The 19,330-nt window shown below is 39.6% G+C and overlaps 1 protein-coding gene across 8 annotated transcripts in view; it reads right to left on the reverse strand.

The window, feature by feature from the left end:
* Positions 1 to 19,330, reverse strand: part of Pphln1 (periphilin 1) — an 86,891-nt gene that overhangs the window by 42,492 nt on the left and 25,069 nt on the right. For all 8 annotated transcript variants that reach the window (XM_041672368.1, XM_041672374.1, XM_041672370.1 and 5 more), the window contains 2 exons: positions 17,072 to 17,133; positions 1,027 to 1,238 (listed from right to left, as the gene is read on the reverse strand). In XM_041672368.1, the coding sequence (XP_041528302.1) occupies positions 1,027 to 1,238; positions 17,072 to 17,133 (274 nt within the window). The remainder of the gene's footprint in view (positions 1 to 1,026; positions 1,239 to 17,071; positions 17,134 to 19,330) is intronic.

Consider the following 19,330-nt stretch of genomic DNA (forward strand, 5'->3'; position numbering starts at 1 on the left):
GTCCTGTCCAGACATCACGGAAGCAAGATGTGACCTGCCACACCGAAAAAGGTACCAAGCCATGTGGCTAATGTAGATCAGAATAATGGGTTAATATAAGCTACAAGAGCTAATAAGAAGCCTGAGCTAATGGGTCAATCAGTTTATAATTAATGCAGACTTTCTGTGTGATTATTTCAGGGCTTAGCTAGCTGCGCAGCCTAGCCACGCAGCAGGGGCGACAAGCAGGCCCCCTTGTTACATGTTTGTGTGTGCGAACACCAACATGGATGTATCATGGCACACATGGAATTCAGAGAACCACCCTGGATATTGGTCCTTGTTTTCTGCCTTGTAAGAGATGTCTTATAGTGGCCATTACTGTATACTATAGGCTAGCTGGTCTACAAGCTTTCCTTTGTCTAGAAGTGGAGAGGTTAGCACCATCTGTCTTTTTTTTTTAATATGTTCTAAGGATCAGAACTTGTACACATAGCACTTTTCCCCACTGAACCTTCTTCTCAGCCCTCAATAATATTCCTACCTCTTCAGGCTTATTCAGACACCTGTATGCAAAAAGATGTTTGCTGTGAAGCTTTACTCTTTGCAAATAATAAACAGTAGTTGTGTGAATAATAGACAACTTAAAGATATTTGCAGAACACAAGAATCTAACAACATCTACCAAAAAAGACAAGGTGAGACTGTGAGTGGGAGAAGAAAGTTGCGGCTGTAACTGAAAGTTCTTGGACGACTAGGAAGTATGGGAGCGTATTCACTTTTAGACTTGGTAACAAGGACCTCTTTCACACACAGACGAATTCAAGCATCAACTGTTGTGCAGACTCTAATTCCACACAAAGAACTGAGGGAGGTACGTGTGTATACTTACTGTACTACTCTGTCACGTTTCTGAGTGTTTGAAATTACTCAAGAAAAGATACCTCTCCTACAACTCCGAATCAGTCTGACTTAGTACACTCTCATCACAGAGGGTCACGAATACACGACAGAGAAAAAGAAACAAGAAAAGAAAAGCAGACGTACTTCTGTGCTGAGACTGATGGAAGGAGTGTGTTCTGCTTCGTTCTGGAGAATAGCTTCTACTGCTGAGACTGGAGCCAGATCTGCTGTGTGGGGAGTCCTTCCGGCCTACAGGTGATTCTCTAAAAACAGGAGCGTCCCTTTTATGGGGAGATCGTTCTCTTGAATAATGAGAAGAGTAGAAACTTTTTCTTCTAAAGCCATCTCTCATGTCCCTTTAAAGGAAAAAAAAAAAGATAATTATATCCTCTTCTGAATACACAAATGGCAAAGATGTGGTTACAAGACATGCTATACTGAAGTCTTGGTTCCCCCTTTTTAACAGTGACTAACTGTTGAAGTCAGTTAACAAAGCGAAACTTCTGCAAAACATGATTTAAAATGTACCACTTTTCACAGCCTGGAGTAAAGCCAGATTATTAAGTACAAAGCTACTTTGTTCTGAAATGTGAAGAAATAGTCTCTACTACTCTCAGAAACACGTGGGAATTATAAAATGTTCCAAGAAAAACAGCTCAGAGCCTTCTAAATATAGTATGTGATGAACATCTCTCACCCAAACCTTCAAAATCTGAAGCCTATATTCTACATTCATTAGATAGTATTCCCAAGGACTCCTACTGTGCCACATTTCAGAGTTCACACTAGGAATGTTTACCCCATAACTGTTATATAAATGTTTAAAAACAAAAACTGAAAACCCCTCATCTCAAGCATCTCTGAGCAGAGAAACTCTACCTGTATATACACAGCTGTTGGGTATGGAGGACACTGGTAGGTATTGGATAACAATGTCACCAAAATCCTATAAAAGACAAGAAACCAAAGCCACACAAACAGATTCATCTAACCAAAAGCAATCTCAAATCTGACTCCAATCTTGTGTGCTCCACACAGACTGTTATGAAGACTACCACCTTTACAAATCACTTTATCTTTGCAAAACACTTTATCTAAGCAGCATCAATTCAAAGCAGCAAGTAAGCCTCGCAATAAAATGCTAGGCAGGGCTGAGGATACAGCTCATTACAAATAAAGTAATTTGTAGTGATTACTTTTCATGGAAGACACTGTGATTTGATACTAGCACTGAAAAAAGAGAAGCAAAAGAGGTAGGAAGGAAGGAGAAAAACTTTATATAGGAAAAACATCAAAGTAAATCAAACTTATTAAGTGAATCAAGATATATGCCTCTATAAAATATGAAAATAAAACTTTTAAAATCGAAAGTAAACCTCTATCAAAAAATGTTCAAAGGAGTTTTAATTAACTTAAGCGGACTTTCATTAAGTAAAAAAAAAAATTGTTTATTTTTGTTGTTACTGTTTTGAGATAGGGTCTTTTACTGTTAGCCCAGGACCCTATGCACAGCAATCTTCCAACTTCAACCACCCAAGTACTGGCATTACAGGTGTGAACCACTGTGCCTGCCAAGTCATAAATCCTTATACAGACAAGGGCTGAGACAAACCAAGGACGTCAATTTTATTTTCCCTTCCTTTCCCAGTGCTAGAGATCAAACCCAGAGCTTTTAATAAAAATAATTTTTTTCCATCAACATCTAAAGAATGACCAAGATCGAAAACACTGAAGACAACTTATGCTGGAGAGGTTGTGGGAAAAGGGAACACTTCTGCATTGCTGGTTGGAATGAAAGCCGTACAGCCCCTTTGGATGTCACTGTGGCGATTTCTCAGAAAATTAGGAAACAACCTTCCTCAAGACTTAGTAATACCACTTTTGGGTATATATCCAAAGGATGCTCAATCGTGCCACAAGGACATGTGCTCAACTATGTTCATAGCAGCTTTGTTTGTCATAGCCAGAACCTAGAAACAACCTAAAAGCCCCTCGACTGAAGAATGGATAAGTACTGTGTAATACTCCATTGTGTAAATGTAGCAGAAAAAAATAACGACATCTTGAATTTTGCAGGAAAATGGATGGACCTAGAAAACATTATTTTGAGTGAGGTAACCCAGACACAGAAAGACAAATATCACATGTACTCACTCATAGGTGGTTTTTAAACATAAAGAAAACCAGACTACAAACCACAATCCAAGAGAAGAGAACTTAGACAACAATGAGGACACTAAGAGAGACTTACATAGATCTAATCTACATAGGAAGTAGAAAAAGACAAGATCTCCTGAGTAAATTGGGAGCATTGGGACCTTGGGGGAAGGTGGAAGGGGGGAGGGGAGAGACAGGGAGGGGAGCAGAGAAAAATGTAGAGTTCAATAAATATTAATAAAAAAATAATTTTTAACTGATTATCAGTCCCCACTACACAAGCAAGCTGGTTGTCTTGAAGTTCAATTGAGTAATAGTTAATCAAGTCCTTAAATATACAGTCATACAGAAACGAGTTTCCCCAGGAAAAAGTAAAAACATCTAAATTTATCTAGAGCAAATGAACTCATATAAAGCACCAATACTGAAATAAAGCATTCGAAAATCAGGCTCACGCCAACCTCTAGTCAGTCAGTCGCTATGTACGTATTCAGACACATCGCAGACCCAATGGAGAACCAAATCCAACACAGGTGCTATAGGGTCCCTGCTATCACTGGACTCTGAGGATAGGAAGAAAAGCTGTCATTAAACAAATACACATAATACACATGGATGTAGTCAGCCAACACCCTGAGAAGTGGGCACAGGGTGAGATGGGATAATCCGCAGTATCTAGATGAGCAATTAAAGACAGCTGATGTGGGAGTGTCATATATCAATCTTTTGATTTCATTGGTTAAGTAATAAACAAACTGCTTGGGCTCATAGCTTAGAACATAGGTGGGTGGAGTAAACAGAATAGACTGCTGGGAGGAAGAGGAAGTGAGCTCAGAGACATCATGCTCCCCTCTCCGGGATAGACTGACAGCTCTGCTCTCTGGAGCAGAGACGCCATGCTCCCGGCTCCTGGGCAGACACACGCGATGAAGCTCCGACCCAGGATGGACGTAGGCTAGAATCTTCCCGGTAAGCGCACCTAGCTGTGCTACATAGAATATTAGAAATGGGCTAGTCCAGGTGCGAGAGTTAGCCTAGAAGAGGCTAGATAGAAATGGGCCAAAAGAATACAGTGTCCATGTAATTATTTCGGGGCATAAGCTAGCCAGGCGGCCGGGGTGCTGGGGACGCAGCCCCGCCGCTCCTATTACTACAGACAGCAGTCTTAGGCTTAGAGGAGATATTGGGCTACCACTTTACACTTGCGTACAATGGAGCAAGATTTAAGCCCGTGAGTACAGATGAAAATAAGGGATAAAAGAAAAAAGGCAGCTCAGCACACAGGGCTAGAAACTATCAAACAGGGAGATGTGCTGCTGAAGAATGAAAATGCAGGCCTAACATAAGTAAATATACATAAATAAACATAAGAATACAGAGAAGATTCTAGGGTCTGACCACACCTGCTGGCAGCTATAGCTGAAACACGCAAAAAAGAACAGTTATGACATGTTTTCAGAGATGGGCAGGTAGTCAGTGAGCAGGAAAGAATGTAAGCTAGATATTCTTATAGTTTATTCCAAAGACAACGGACTTCCTACTGAAACTAGAGGATCTTTACCGATTGCTTACTGGGAAAGAAACAGCATCCTAATCAAAGAAAAATGTACCTACCACCTACCCCCTTCCTTTGAAAAGATGAACTGCTCAGCTAGAGTTTCCATATCCTAACGCCAGAGGGCAGTCAAATTAAAGCACAGTTCAAATGAGCAGCCCTGTGCATGCAGTTATCTCAGCCAGCACACACCAACCACTCCCCAACTTCAGCAAAGACATCACATCAGACAACTACCCTAAGTACCTGTTTGGCAAGTCGATACTTGGTCAGATATGCAGGTATGAATATACACATTATTTGATAGACACTGTGGAGAACTGCCTGGCCTAGGGAAGTTTAGTATTTATTGTGACAAGGGGATTAGTAGTAAACGTCCCAGGTGGCTGGTTCTATGATTTAAAGTAGTATCAACGAACCAGTAAGAAACTGGGTATTCCACTTATACATCTGATCACAGTACATCACCCAGGAAGTCAGGGCAGGAACAAGGTAGGACCTGGAGGCAGGATCTGAGTGGGGGCCGCGAAAAAAATGGTGCTTACTGGACTGATCCTCATGGTTTGTTGGGCCTGTTTTCTTTTCTCTCTCTTTAATCCTTTTTTTTCTCTAATATTAAAAATTATCCAGGCAGTATATTCTGATTACAGTTTTCCTTCCCAACTACTCCCAGATTCTCGCCATTTCCCCACCCACTCAAATCCACACAACTTTTTTCTCATTAGAATACAATTAAAAATTACTAAGAATAATAAGATAAAATAAAACAAATAAACCAGAACAGGACAAAACAAGTAAGACTTTTAAAAAAAACCAAAGAGAAATCACAACACATACAGATTCAGAGACACACACATTTGCACATACAGAAAGCTCATAAAAACAAAACAGGAAATCAGATAATAAGCAAACGGTTTATAAGGTTAAGAAAAGAAAAAGCCCAGACACAGCACTGAGGCCAAAACAAAACAAAATAAACAAACAAACAAAATAAAAAAACCCTCCAGAAATACCACTGAAATTGAATTTGTTTTGTGTTGATATGGGGGCTGCCCCTAAGTGTGCTTTATTTTCCCACTGATACTCCTTGGAGGATGCTAGTTTTTCACTTGCAAACAGTTACCAACCAGAGATAGCTTAAGGGCTAGGGCTAGGGACCTGTATCTATTTTCCTCTCAGTACTAGGACCCCATCTGGCTTAGACCTGTGCACACTGCCAGTCTCTATGACATCATATGTCCAGCATTCCTGTTGTGTCTAAAGGCCTTGTTTCCTTGGTTTCTTCCAGCCCACAGGCTCTGTAAAACTTTGTCTCCTCTTCCAACTCCCTGAGTCCTGAGGGAAATGATTTGATGAGGACACCCCATTTAGGACAAAGTGTTCCAAGGTCTCACTCGTAACTTTAGTGTGTGCATGAAGTCCTGGCTGCAACCCACAGCACCATATGAAGCTGAGCACAAGAGCACACGTGAATAAGGTAGATCAGGATGGCAAGACGGCTCATGGGCAAAGGCACGGCCATCAAGCCCCAAGAACAGCATAGTGGAGAGAACCAACTGTCACAGTTTGTTCTCTGACCCGCTCATGCACACCCATAATTACACACACACACACACACACAAAATGAATAAATTTGTATTTTTTTTTAAAAAAAGTTCATCATCACCCTCAGTTACTTAGAAAGTTTGAGACCAACCTGGACTACTTGTGACCCTATATACAAAAAAGAACAATAAGAAACCCAAACACTGATCTAGATATTTTAGCAAAACCGAGAGTTGAATCAACCTGTGTGGTAGGAACTAAATGAGTCAAACACACAGCAACCATATCTAAAGAAGTGAAGCTAGTCAAGGCTACATAGGGGGGACCCTATCTATAAAAATAAAATAAAATAGTAAAATTAATTTTAGCAAATTTTAACTTAACCCAGAATATCCATCTAATCAACATGTACTTGAAAATCTACTGAACTATTTTACATTGTATTTTTATCTTAAATCTTGAAATCCCAGTGTTACATATTTTCCGGTTAAGAAATTCTTCTACTTGATTGACTCAAATCTCAAGTGCTCAATAATACAGCCAGAGATTTGCATCCTGGAAGTTCAGATTGAAAAGGCAAAAGACAGTACGTCAGCCTTCAAACAGAGGGATCAAACGGTATTACGTGAAAACGTCATCAGAAGAGAGACTGAAAAGCAAAGATGGAAGGCATAAGAGACTTAAAACTTCTTATGAAATACTACAGATGCTGGAAAAATCTACATTTAGGAAGGATTTAGGTCATGTGACTTGTCTACTAAAATGTTGGGGGAAACTAGGTTATTAGAAACCAAACATACCTGTACTCAAAACTGTCAAGCGAATGCTTTTCTTTAAAAAAAAAAAAAAGGTATATAGAGAGAAATTTGTACAACAGGGAACTAGGGCTGGTCTTATTTTGATGGTAGATGCCTACCTGTTGTGGAAGGTGAGCAAAAAAAAGTCATCTTACAGAATGGGAACTGAAAATCCAACACAAGAATATAACTGATAAAGAGAACCAAATGTTCAGCAAAGTGACTACAGAGGCTGCCAAGAGAAGAGTGGAGCATAGGCAGCCAAGGTCGGGGCAGCCCCAGACCCCTGTAAGCATCACCTGTGAGAACAGCAAAGATACACATCTAAGGAGGCTCCTTCCGTAGCCACAACAGAACCTCCAAGTTGAGTCCAGAACTCCGCATCATAGATTCTGAAATTCAACAAAGCTTCCCTGGAGACTTTTACACAAAACTCCTTTGACTTATATAGCAGACCTTACTAATATGTAAGAGTAGGTATACATAACAGAATTGTCCACAAGCTAGGAAACAAATTCAAAGCTCAGGATACAAGCCTACCAATCCCAGAGAAGATTCTAGGGTCTCACCATGCCTGCTGGCAGCTATAACTAAAACATGCAAAAAAGAACTGTTATGACCTATTTTTAGAGACGGGCAGGTAGTCAGTGAGCAGAAAAGAATGTGAGTTAGAATTTCTAACCACCGGGGTATAAGTGTAAAGTCCTAGAAATGAGTCAGAGATGAAGGTGGGGTCATCTAAATGGGCAGGTTCAAAGGACAACAGAGGCTTGGAGTAAGTCACAAGGAATAAATATTGCCAGAATGTCTTACAAGTCAAAGAATTAGGAAGCATGTGAGCTGAGAAAAAAATTCCTCGCTGCAGTTACAAACCAGGTGGAGAAAATAGCAAAGAAGGAGAGAAAGCATAGCTGCTTTATTTTGAGTGCTGAGTATTAAAGCAGGTGAGACAGCCGAGCATACAGACTGCTAACTGCTCTTGTGGAGGACTGGGGCTCACTGCCTGTAACTCCAGCCCCAGGAAGATCCAAAGCCTCTGGTCTTCACAGCCGTCTGCAGTCCTGACCCAGCCTCAGAGGAAGCAAGATGTGACTGCCTCGCCAAAAAAGGTAACAAGCCATGTGTCTAACCACAGACAAGAACTATGGGCTAATATAAGTTATAAGAGTTAATAAGAAGCCCGAGATACTAGGCCAATCAGTTTATAATTAGTGTAGACCTCTGTGTGTAACTTTGGGACTGAATCAAAGTAATTGCAGCTGTTCAAGCTGCGGGTCAAACCAAATAGGCAATGCTAGATGAGACCTTCCCGCCTGACATTTGTGCACATGCACAGCACAGCATAGGCACAGAGGTCGGAGGGATGGTTACAGGAGTAGGTACTCTTTACACTACACGGGTTTCAGGGATTGCATACAGGTCATCAAGTTTGGTGGCAGATGTCTACCCACTGGGCCGTTTTATTGGCCAGAGACCCACTTTATTACATGAACTTAAGTATATTAGCTAGAGGAAAATTTCAATGAAGAAGGAAAAAGCACCAGAATCTTGACATCCAAATTGGCCTCTTTAAGAGGTAAATGTTCAGCTTTAAGGGATGGGAGCTGTAGCTCAGTTATATGAGCACGATATGGATAAAATGTATAGGGCCAGAAGAAAAGAAAGGAAAATTAAAAGCATATACATAATAACTGACTTGCAATATGCAGAAAGTTGTTTCTGCATACTGAAACTGCTGAACAGATGATACAGAACTGACCTTACTATTTATTTATTCAGTTACAAGAAATAATGAGGACTAGGAATCATCCTGTATATGTAACACACATCTGTTCCCATACAGGTCTGTCAGGCCCTCAAGCAAAAGGTAATGAAGAAATTGACCAACTATTTCTTTAATATTTATTTATTTATTTATTTATTTATTTATTTATTATGTATACAATATTCTGTCTGCGTGTATGCCTGAAGGCCAGAAGAGGGCACCAGACCTCATTGCAGATGGTTGTGAGTCACCATGTGGTTGCTGGGAATTGAACTCAGGACCTTTGGAAGAGCAGGCAATGCTCTCTTAACCATTGAGCCATCTCTCCAGCCCTTTGACCAACTATTGATAGGAGATGGAGACATCAGAATTTCATTAAAAAAAAAAAGTCAATAGCAAAGGTTTAAAAAAATAAAAGACTTTTTTCATCATACAGCAACAAGCCAAGGATATTATAAGAAAATATACTACTTGTCCTTTATACAACCAAACACTACTACTTGCAGGAAGTAACCCAAAGGGTACTCAAAAAAAAATGAAATCTGGCAGATGGATGTTCTCCATTTTGTAGAATTTTGAAAATTAAAATGTGCACCACACCATTGATATCTATTCAAAGGGCAACTGCTTTGAGTTTTGAAAAGGCTGATTTAGGTATGCTGAATTAAGACTGACAATGCTCCAGCATATCTCTAAGAAAATGAAACAGTTTTTTGTTTATTATAATATAAAGCATATTACAGGTATACCACACAATCCTACAGATTAGGCAGTTAGAAAGGTAAAATTGAACTATAAAGAATATAAATAAACAGAAAGGGGTAATAAAAACCCCAGAAATGGATTGCATAATGCTTTATGAACTTTAAATTTTCTAAATACTAATAAGAAAGGAACAACAGCTGTAGAGAGATATTGATCGATAGAAAAAAACTACTATTAAATCAGCCAGTATACTTTTAAGATGTGTTGACCTCAGAATGGAAACCAGGACATGTGTTACACTGGGGAAGAGGTTTGCTTGTTGCCACAACAGAAGAAAAGCTATGGATCATAAAAATTGATAAAGGTTTGATTTAAACAAGAGAGACCCCTTAAGCAGAAGAGATGATAGTTCATCAAACAGTGTGACCATTCAATCTAACCAATAAAACTAACAAATGTTTTTCATTTGATCTGATCTAACTTGCCATAAGGGAACCTTGCCAAAATTAGGGCTGGGGAAGAATTTTATTTTTGTCTTTTCAGGAGAATGAAGGCATCTAGCTAAGAAATATGAAGACCAATGGACAAATGAAACATCTGAAGAAAAAGAACAAATCATCAAGACAGTCCCAAGAAAAAGCGTAAATTGGCCTCTTGGCATATCATATTTCTAACAGGATAAAATTCCATAAATATCTGCAAATGTTTGTTTCTGCTGTTCTTTACAGACATATAATGCAAATGGTCTTTCTGTAGTCCCAGTTCAATTAAAAATTAAAACTGGCTTTGGAATTGGAGAGTGGCTCTCTCCTTCTCTAAACCCAAGATGCTTGTTAAAGTAAAATCCAAAATCCCTATCTCATATCAGAAGAGTCATCTGATGTGGGACAGAAGAAAAACAAACATTTAAGAACTATTTCATTGTCATTAATCCCATGATTCTTTGGTTTTATTTTTACTCTTTAAGGTATAACTATCTCAAATCTTAAAAGATTTATATATATACTTTAAATTTTTGTCTTGATATTTATGGCCATATAAAGTACTAATTCTAGAAAAAGATTTCATCTACCTTCCTGTACATGATTTAAGGTTTGAGTCTCTATCAGTTTTCTTTTTTTTTTTTTTAAAGATGTATTTATTGGGGCTGGAGAGATGGCTCAGAGGTTAAGAGCACTGGCTCCTCTTTCAGAGGATCTGGGTTCAATTCCCAGCACTCACATGGCAGCTCACAACTGTCTGTAACTCCAGTCCCAGTCCGAGGGAATCTGACGCCTTCACACCAACACACATAAAATAAAATTAAATAAGTTATTTTAAAAAAAAGATTTATTTATTATGTATACAACATTCTACCTCCATGAATGCCCACATGCCAGAAGAGGGCGCCAGATCTCACTACAGATGGTTGTCAGCCACAATGTGGTTATTCAGGACCTCTGGAAGAGCAGCCAGTGCTCTTAACCACTGAGCCATCTCTCCAGTCCCTCTCTATCAGCTTACTGCAGTTAACCAAGAGACTGCCTAACAGCGACCTTTGAAGGAGGATGGGTCCCACAATGACAATTCCACCAGGGGTATAACACCACTAAGCTGAAGATCAGCTTTTTGATTTGTTTGGTTTGGTTTTTGAGACAGGGTTTTAACAGTCCTAGCTGTCCTCAAACTCACAGAGATTCACCTACCTCTGCCACCTGAGTGCTGGCATTATAGGTGTGTGTCACCACCGCCCAGCCAAGATCGGCTTTTGAAATACAAACTGTTCAGAATAATTTAGAGGTAGCTAGCTGAGATGATCCAGCCTACAGACTACTCTAGTCAGGACTGAGACTAGCCTTTATGCAGAGACTGGATAACAAATGGTATAACTATCTCTCCCAAGACTTGTTAATTAAGGCCAAATTTTCTTTTCAGGATCCCCTAAAGCTGTCATCACCCCCACACAGCAGGAAGTAAATTTAAGAACACGACACCCAAATTCTCAAGAGGAGCCGGGACAATAAGGAAATGCAGGTTAGTAATTAGTCACCTATTACAATCAAACTTGTAGTCATATTAGGTATGTTTACAAGGTCAAACAGAGATATATTTCAGGCAGGTCGTCTCCAAACACTTCAGAGATATGCAAAATATGGCATTTATGATGTATATAGGTTCTTTTTTCTTTTTCTTTTTATGACAATGAAACATGCCTGCTCCTGGCAGTTAGCAATCTACTTCAGAGAAGATCTTCATATTAAGTATTTTTTGTGTGTGTGGCAAAAGCTAGTCACTGGGCAGGATAGTGCTCTTGCCTCGACTACTGCAGACAATATGCTGTCTTACCTGGACAAGCGAGACGTAAAAGAGAGGACTGCTGAACTTTGCCAAGACAAGGTAGGCAGTCCTTTAGAATATCCTGTGCTTCACAGAAAAGTCTGTCAGACATGTTAGGCCTGTAGGTTGAAGATGGATGCCACAATATTGCAGAGAAAACTTGGGTGACTGTTCAGGCAGCCTGCTGTTTATATCATTTCTCACATTTTTTAGAAGTAGCTTGCTTGCACTTCCTGCTTACTCAGGTAATATTATTTCTTTCTCATGTCTCTGGTGGAGTTGAAGACTTTAGTTTTTCTTGTTACCAGATACAGAAAAGAAACTCACTACAGAGATGTAAAGTATATTTAAGGCTGATTGTGACAATTGTCTATATTCTGTCAATCATGTTTTAAATAAACGCTGATTGGCCAGCAGCCAGGCAGGAAGTATAGGTGGGACAACCAGACAGGAAGTAGAGGTGGGGAAATGAGAACAAGAAAATTCTGGGAAGGAGGAAGCCCATTCCTCCCCAGTCACTGAAGAAGCAGGATGTGATCTCCCTGCAGAAAAAGGTACCGAGCCATGTGGCTAACATAGATAAGAATAATGGGTTAATATAAGTTATAAGAGTTAATAAGAAGCCTGAGCTAATGGGCCAATCAGTTATAACTTATGGAGACCTCTTTTTTTTTTCTTTTTTTTTCCTTTGGGGTTAAACAGCTGTGATACCTGGTGGGAGGACAGAAACCCCAACAAGCAGGTTGAGAGACATTAAAAGATAGTTTTGGTAATACAAGTAAGAATAGAAAGTAAATTAGGCACAACCTTTTGGACTCATCAAGATAGGATAAATATGGAATATTTTCTCTGAAATTGTCAGCTGCTAATGAACTAGACATTGTGGAAGTATTTACTACCTGTGTATATTGTATATAGTTATTGTATTTATTGTGTATAGTTTTTATTTTATTTTATTTTTTTAATTGAGAAAAGGAGGAAAAAAACCAAGTTTCCACCTCCTCCCAGCCTCCCATTTTCCTCCCCCTCCCCCCACCCTTCCCCCCCCTCCTCCCACCCTTCTCCCCCTCCCCCCCACTCCTTTCCCCCTCCCTCTCCAGTCCAAAGAGCAGTCAGGGTTTTCTGCCCTGTGGTAAGTCCTAGGTCTGTATAGTTTTTCTTATATTAGTTATAACCTTTTTTATTTTAGACAAAAGGGGGAAATGTGGTGATATTGTTTGTGCTGTAACAAATAAATCTTGCCTAAAGAACAGAGGGCAGAGCTAGCCATTAGTTAACCGGACAGGTGTGAAGTGATATGGCTGGGCAGAGAGAGAGAGGAAAAGCTCGCCCCTTTTTTGGCTGAGGAGTTAGCATGGTAAGAATTGGCTATGGCTTGCTCCGTTTTCTCTCTGATCTTTTAACATTACCCCAACATTTGACCAATTAGAACTCATGCAATAACATGGTACTACACTATTAATCAGGCATTCCTTTGATGTTCAATATACTTCTTATGCTAGAGCATTTAAAAATATTTTCTATTTTATGCTACTGATAGCTGATTTATGAATTGCTAATTTTCTAGTATTTCTAATAGCCAATAGGTTTCCCAGGCCTTTTGGCAGAAATGATTATTATTATGTTCATATAGTTTTACTGCTGTTTGTTTTAGATTTCATACTATCCCTTACCTGCTTTATTTTTGTAATCTTACTGTAAGAGCCTAGATAACTACTAGAATGATCGGGGCAAGGAGGAATATCAGGTGTACACAAGTGTTCTGCCATCACCACTCAGAATAGCAAATGCAATGCTGTGGGACAATGGACTTTTTTCCTGTCTTGTATTATTTTTAATAAAATGCGGATTGGCCAGTAGCAAGGCAGGAAGTAGAGGAAGAGCAATGAGAATGTTGAAAAGAGAGAAGAGCAGTCTGCAGTCACGACCCAGTCTCAGAGGAAGCAAGATGTGACTGCCTCACCAAAAAAGGTACCAAGCCACGTGGCTAACACAGACAAGAACTATGGGCTGATTGATATAAGTTATAAGAATTAATAAGAAGGGGGCTGGAGAGATGGCTCAATGGTTAAGAGAACTGACTGCTCTTCCAGAGGACCTGGGCTCAATTCCCAGCACCCACATGGTAGCTCACAACTGTCTAAAGATCCAGTTGCAGGGGATCTGACACCTCACACCAATGCACAGAAAATAAAAAGTTAAATAATCCTTTAAAAAAAAGAGTTAATAAGAAGCCTGAGATACTAGGCCAATCAGTTTATAATTAGTGTACACCTCTGTGTGTAACTTTGGGACTGAACGACTGCAGGACAGAACTTCAGTCAGCATTGCAAGGTCATCAAGTCAATGGCCTTCTCTTCCACTTGCAGCTGGCTATACATTTTATATAACCTGTTGTCGAGTGTCTGCCAACTCTTCTTTCTGTTCAGAATCCATTATTGCTGTTGCTTGACTTGGGACAGAATCTGTTATGTATCTAAATGTTCATGTAGCTGTTTGCCAAACTAAGATTTAATCACTCATGGCTACTGAGCAGTTTTTATAGTTGGTACAGAGACAGTCATCTTATCTAGGTCAAGGTGATCAGAGCACTACTGTGAATTAACTATTCATTCAAGAAAAAGATAAGTTTTGCTTTCTATTTGCTAGTCAAGCTAGAGCTCTAGATAAAATGCTCCTTAGCCACAGTTTAGCCAACTATGCATACCAACCATCTCTGCCTATTATAATAGGCACACTCTAGGATTTAGAGGGGCTATAACAGGCACTCACACACTAATTCCTCAGCTGACTACTGTAATGTGACTTGCTTGGATAGAATGGATTTTAGTGTCTAGTTCTGAAACGCATGGAATTGTGGCAATTACTCCTTGCCATTGTAAAGGAGAGTCAAGGAAGCGTGAATTGACTTGGGAAAGAGGGACTGACCCCTCTAAGAGCAGCTGCTCCTTTTCCCTAGGGCTGTCTCCCTCTCCTTGCTAGGACTCTGTAACCATCATAAGTTGCTATGCTATGGCTGGTACAACCAATGAGGATGATGCTGAGAGGGGCTGGAGAGAGGAAGACCCCAGGAGCTGTGCAAGGTCAGACTCAGAGTTCCTACCACTTCCAGGGTCCCGCCCACAACCCTTAATAAGAGCTGTGTCTCTATTTATATAAATGCTGTTGTTTGTGCCCACCTCCCTCCACTCCCGTGGCTGTAGTTCTCTGGTGTCTCCTCCAGGAACTTTTCTTTTGCCTTCACTTGGACTTTTCCCTCCGGTCTGAAGTTTTCCCGTCTTCTTCCCAGGACAAACAATCTAGCCCATGGAATGACCAGCCCTCAACTATGACCCCAGAAGCAATTCTCTATGAGACTGTTCTTTTCCATCACAGTTCATGACATCTTTAAGGGACTATGTGTTAGTCAGCTTGTCTTACTTTGACAAACACATAAGAGAAAGTAACTTAAGGAAAGAGACATCTACTTTGGCTCACAATTCAGATGTTAAGTTGAGGACACACACTAGTGACCCACTTTATCAAGCAAAATCCCATTTCTTAGTTTCTAGCATTTCTCTAAATAGCACCAGCAACTAGGAACCATGTGTTCAATGTATGAAGACTGTGAGGGGCACTTCATATTCAAACCACAGCATTGCATCCTAACCCCAAATGGGCTCACAGCCATCCCAGATGTAAACTGCATTCAATTCGTTTCTAAGAGCTCCCCCTAGTCTTGTTTACTTATTTGTTTCTTTTTTGAGAAAGGTTTCACTATTTAGCCCCTGGCTGACCTAGAATTCACTAAGTAGACTAGCCTAGGCTCAAACTCAGACCTCCCAGTCTCTGTCTCCTGGATTAAAAAAATCTAATGCCATGAATAGTTGCAACAATACTAGCATTGTGCAAGTATCTAAGAGCATAATCTCTTCTGAGACTCAAAGCAAGTTCTTAGCTATGAGCCCTTGTAAAATTCCAAAACTAAGACACATACTTTCAATACACAATGTGTTGTTATGATTTTTTTTCCTTCCTCCCCCGCCCCCAAAAAGGGCAGAGATGACCAAACCAAACCAAGCATTTATTGAGGACTCAAGTTACTTACTTAAAAGAGTATGAGGGCCTTAAAGCAGCTGCATTACCCCAAGCTCACATCAACAAGGGTGACAACTCACAAAAAGAATCATCCCTAGGGCTCCCTGCAAGACTTACAGTTAGCTCTGCTGGGCTCTTTTGGCCTCAGCCTTGATGTTATTCACTGTGTTTATAATAAGAAGAGGAGATTTGTGAATCTTGTCACTATCTGAGTTTCTTGGGCGTTGTGTCTCTAGTTTCCTGAGCCTCCCGCCCTCCCCCTAGAAAGAATATTTCAATTCTGAGGAAATAGATACTTAATACAACTGTAAATAGTAAAATACCAATTCCAAAAGAAAAAAAGAAAGAATAGCAAAGAACCAAACCAATATAAGCCCAAAACGGTAAATCCTGTATCTCCCTGAACTGCATCCTGTAATAGCATAAGCAGCCCCGCCCCTACAGCGTTTCCCACTGCAGCCCTATCTAGAGGCTGCCTGCAGCTTTCCTGGATAAAGGTTCCACACCTCCAAAGTCCGTAGATATCAACTGCATCTTGGGCTTTATATACCACCATTGGGAGCAGGTACCAACAACTCTGAAGTTGCCATACACTGCCTGGCCTCCTACAGTTTCCTCTGAAATCTTGGAAGTCTCTATGGCACTTCCATATTGCCTGTCTGAAAAATCAGTCATGTGGATAATACCAAGATCAGCTACCACCTTAACCAATAGCTGGGTCTTTGACCCTTACAGCAGCGTAAGTGCCTTAACAATTAAACATAGGGAAATTCAAAGTTTGGGAAAGCTAATTCCCAAGATGATCTAAGGCATTTTCCTTATTATCCAAGTACTTGGCGTGTGTGTGTGTGTGTGTGTGTGTGTATGCGCACGCGCTAAAGATGGGACCCAAGGCCATTGGCATACTAAGGAAGTGTTCTGCTTGACCCTATAGACAGTTCATCATCTAAGAACACCTGCTACTCTTGCAGAGGATCTGGGTTCAATTCCCAGGACCCACCTGACAGCTTATGACCATCTATAGCTGCAGTTCCAAGGAATTTGACTTCCTCTTCTAGCCTCCTTTAGTATCAGGAATATATGTGGTACATATACATAAACATAGGCAAACCATTTATACACATAACAAAAACAAACCTTAAAGAAGAATAAAAATAGAGAAGGGAGGAAGGAAGGGAGGGAGAGAGGGTGAGAAGAAAAGGGAAAGAAGGGAAGGAAGGAAAAAGAAAGAAGAAATAATAAATATCAAAGTACTTATTTTTATCTTTTTACCTGTGTTCAGGCTGTCGGCTTGTGGAATAATCATCTCTTGTCCATCTGTAGCTAGAATCATCCTGTAAAATAAAAATTTTAATTTGGGCTTTTGTTACCCATTTTGACCAGCCTCTAAGATAAAATCACAATGTGGGTAAAAAGACTTCTATAGGTACTACTGAACTTCCGAAAAATAAAACAAAGTAAATAAAAGATACAAGTCACCCATTTCAGCAGCTAAAGACGACTATGAACCTATGGTAACTCTTAGCTGTATTTTTAAAAATGCATTATTCCCTTGGTAGACACATACAGACTCAGTGCCACAGACACGTGTCAACACGACAACAGATCATTTGTTATCTAAAGACAAGGGCCTAAAAAGCCAAGTGTACACTGTTCAACCTTTCATTTTCCAAACCATCTCACCAATGTTCAGGTTCAAGCTCAGTGAAGAACTTGATGCTCTTTCCGTTTTGCTCACTTTCTTTCCTCGTTTATCACTGGATGATGCATAATTACAAGCACTCTAGTAAGAATTATCACTAATAAGTAATACTATAATATCTCATAACAAATTTAAAATTAATAAAACAAAGCAAGCACATTAGGTCTTCTAAAACACATGTGCAAAGAGACATAAACCAACCCAAATGGGGCTGGAGAGACGGCTCAGGGGTTAAGACCACTTGTTACTCTTGCAGAGGACCTAGGTTTGATTCTAGGCACCCACAGGTGGCTCACAACCATCTGTTAACTCCAGTTCCAGGAGACCCAATGCTTTCTTCTGGCTTCTATGGGAACTGACAAATGGAGTACAGATATGCATGCAGGCAACACACCCATAAAAAATAAAAATAAAAATAAAATTTAGGCTTGGCATAGTGATACATGCTTTTAATCTTAGCACTCCAGAGGCAAAAGCAGGCAGATCTCAGACAGATCTCTAAGTTCAAGACTAACCTGATCTACATAGCAAGCTATGGGACAGGCAGGGCTATAGAAAGAGACTGCCTCAAAAAACCAAAAGAAATAAAAAAGTAAGCAATACAACATGCAAATTAGCTACAGTAAGAACTCATTTAGCTAAAATATTATTTTTCATCTTCCTCATTAACATCACAAACCCAACACTTCAAAGTGTCTATTTTCCTTCTCAATGTTCAATAAAAACAAGAGAAATAAAAACTTCATAGCTATAATAAAATACCGGACCCAGTAAGTAGTTTCTTTAAGTAAATTCTAGATAAAAATTAGTGGTGTAAAAGTTTTAAGGACCACAGGTGTGCTATTTATTTATTTAAAAAGAAAAAAAAGTTAAGTCTAAGGACAAAGGAATTTTGTACTAATACGGTTTTGTGGAGTTGAGGACCGAACAGAAGACTTCTCAGCATGCAAAGCAGGAACTCTCACTCCCAACTGACCCAGCACAGACAATCAAGAGTGAAAGAAAGAACCATGCTGGTGCCGAAACACTACTACAAGCTTTTAGAAAAACATTCATGTTCATGAGGTATCAAATACAAGCCTAGTGAACACAAAACTTACCAGATGATACAAGATAAAAACAAGAGTTTTCATGAAAGAGTACAAGATGTCTTTGCTATGACCAAATCTTTTCTCCCTGAGACTACCCGAAGAATGGGTCTGACAGTAAAACCCAGTATCTCTAGTACAGAAATGATGCTTACTTCCCAACACTAGACCCTCCTAAAGGTAATATAGTACACATAGTAAAGCCAGCAATGCCAGTAAGAAAGGTGTAGCTGTAGCACTGCAAATTTAAGCAATGCTTAAAAAGTCCCATTACCACTTTAGAACTACCAGGGCTCACAATAGGAAGGACTGACCCTCAGGAAATCACTTACCTCCATTTCTTCAATTGCCAACATGAGGTCAGTTAGTATAGTGTTTACACATATTATATTGGTTACCATGTTATATATTATAGGGAAGACGGACAGTCTAGAAAAGAACTCTTGTAAATCTGTATGCTCTAAGACATAGCAATTGCTTCCAACACTTTCAGTGAAAGTAATTATTAAAACCATAAATACCTACCTCTAGATTCTCAAGAACACATTGCTAATCTTAGAAGCTAACATTTTAAGCATTTATTATCTGAAACAATGGCTTGACTGCACTCTAATCTCAAATAGTAAAGACCTTAAACACAGACTATGAAAATTCTAACAAAAATGAGGTAATCAACTTAAACCCACCTCACCCACAGCACTTCTCATATTAAAAATAAAGCAATTATAAACAGGGACATGA

The sequence above is a fragment of the Microtus oregoni genome, unplaced genomic scaffold (assembly GCF_018167655.1).
Source record: "Microtus oregoni isolate MIOR12 unplaced genomic scaffold, Mior012 000022F_ref0000154, whole genome shotgun sequence".
In the NCBI taxonomy this organism is placed as follows: Eukaryota; Metazoa; Chordata; class Mammalia; order Rodentia; family Cricetidae; genus Microtus; species Microtus oregoni.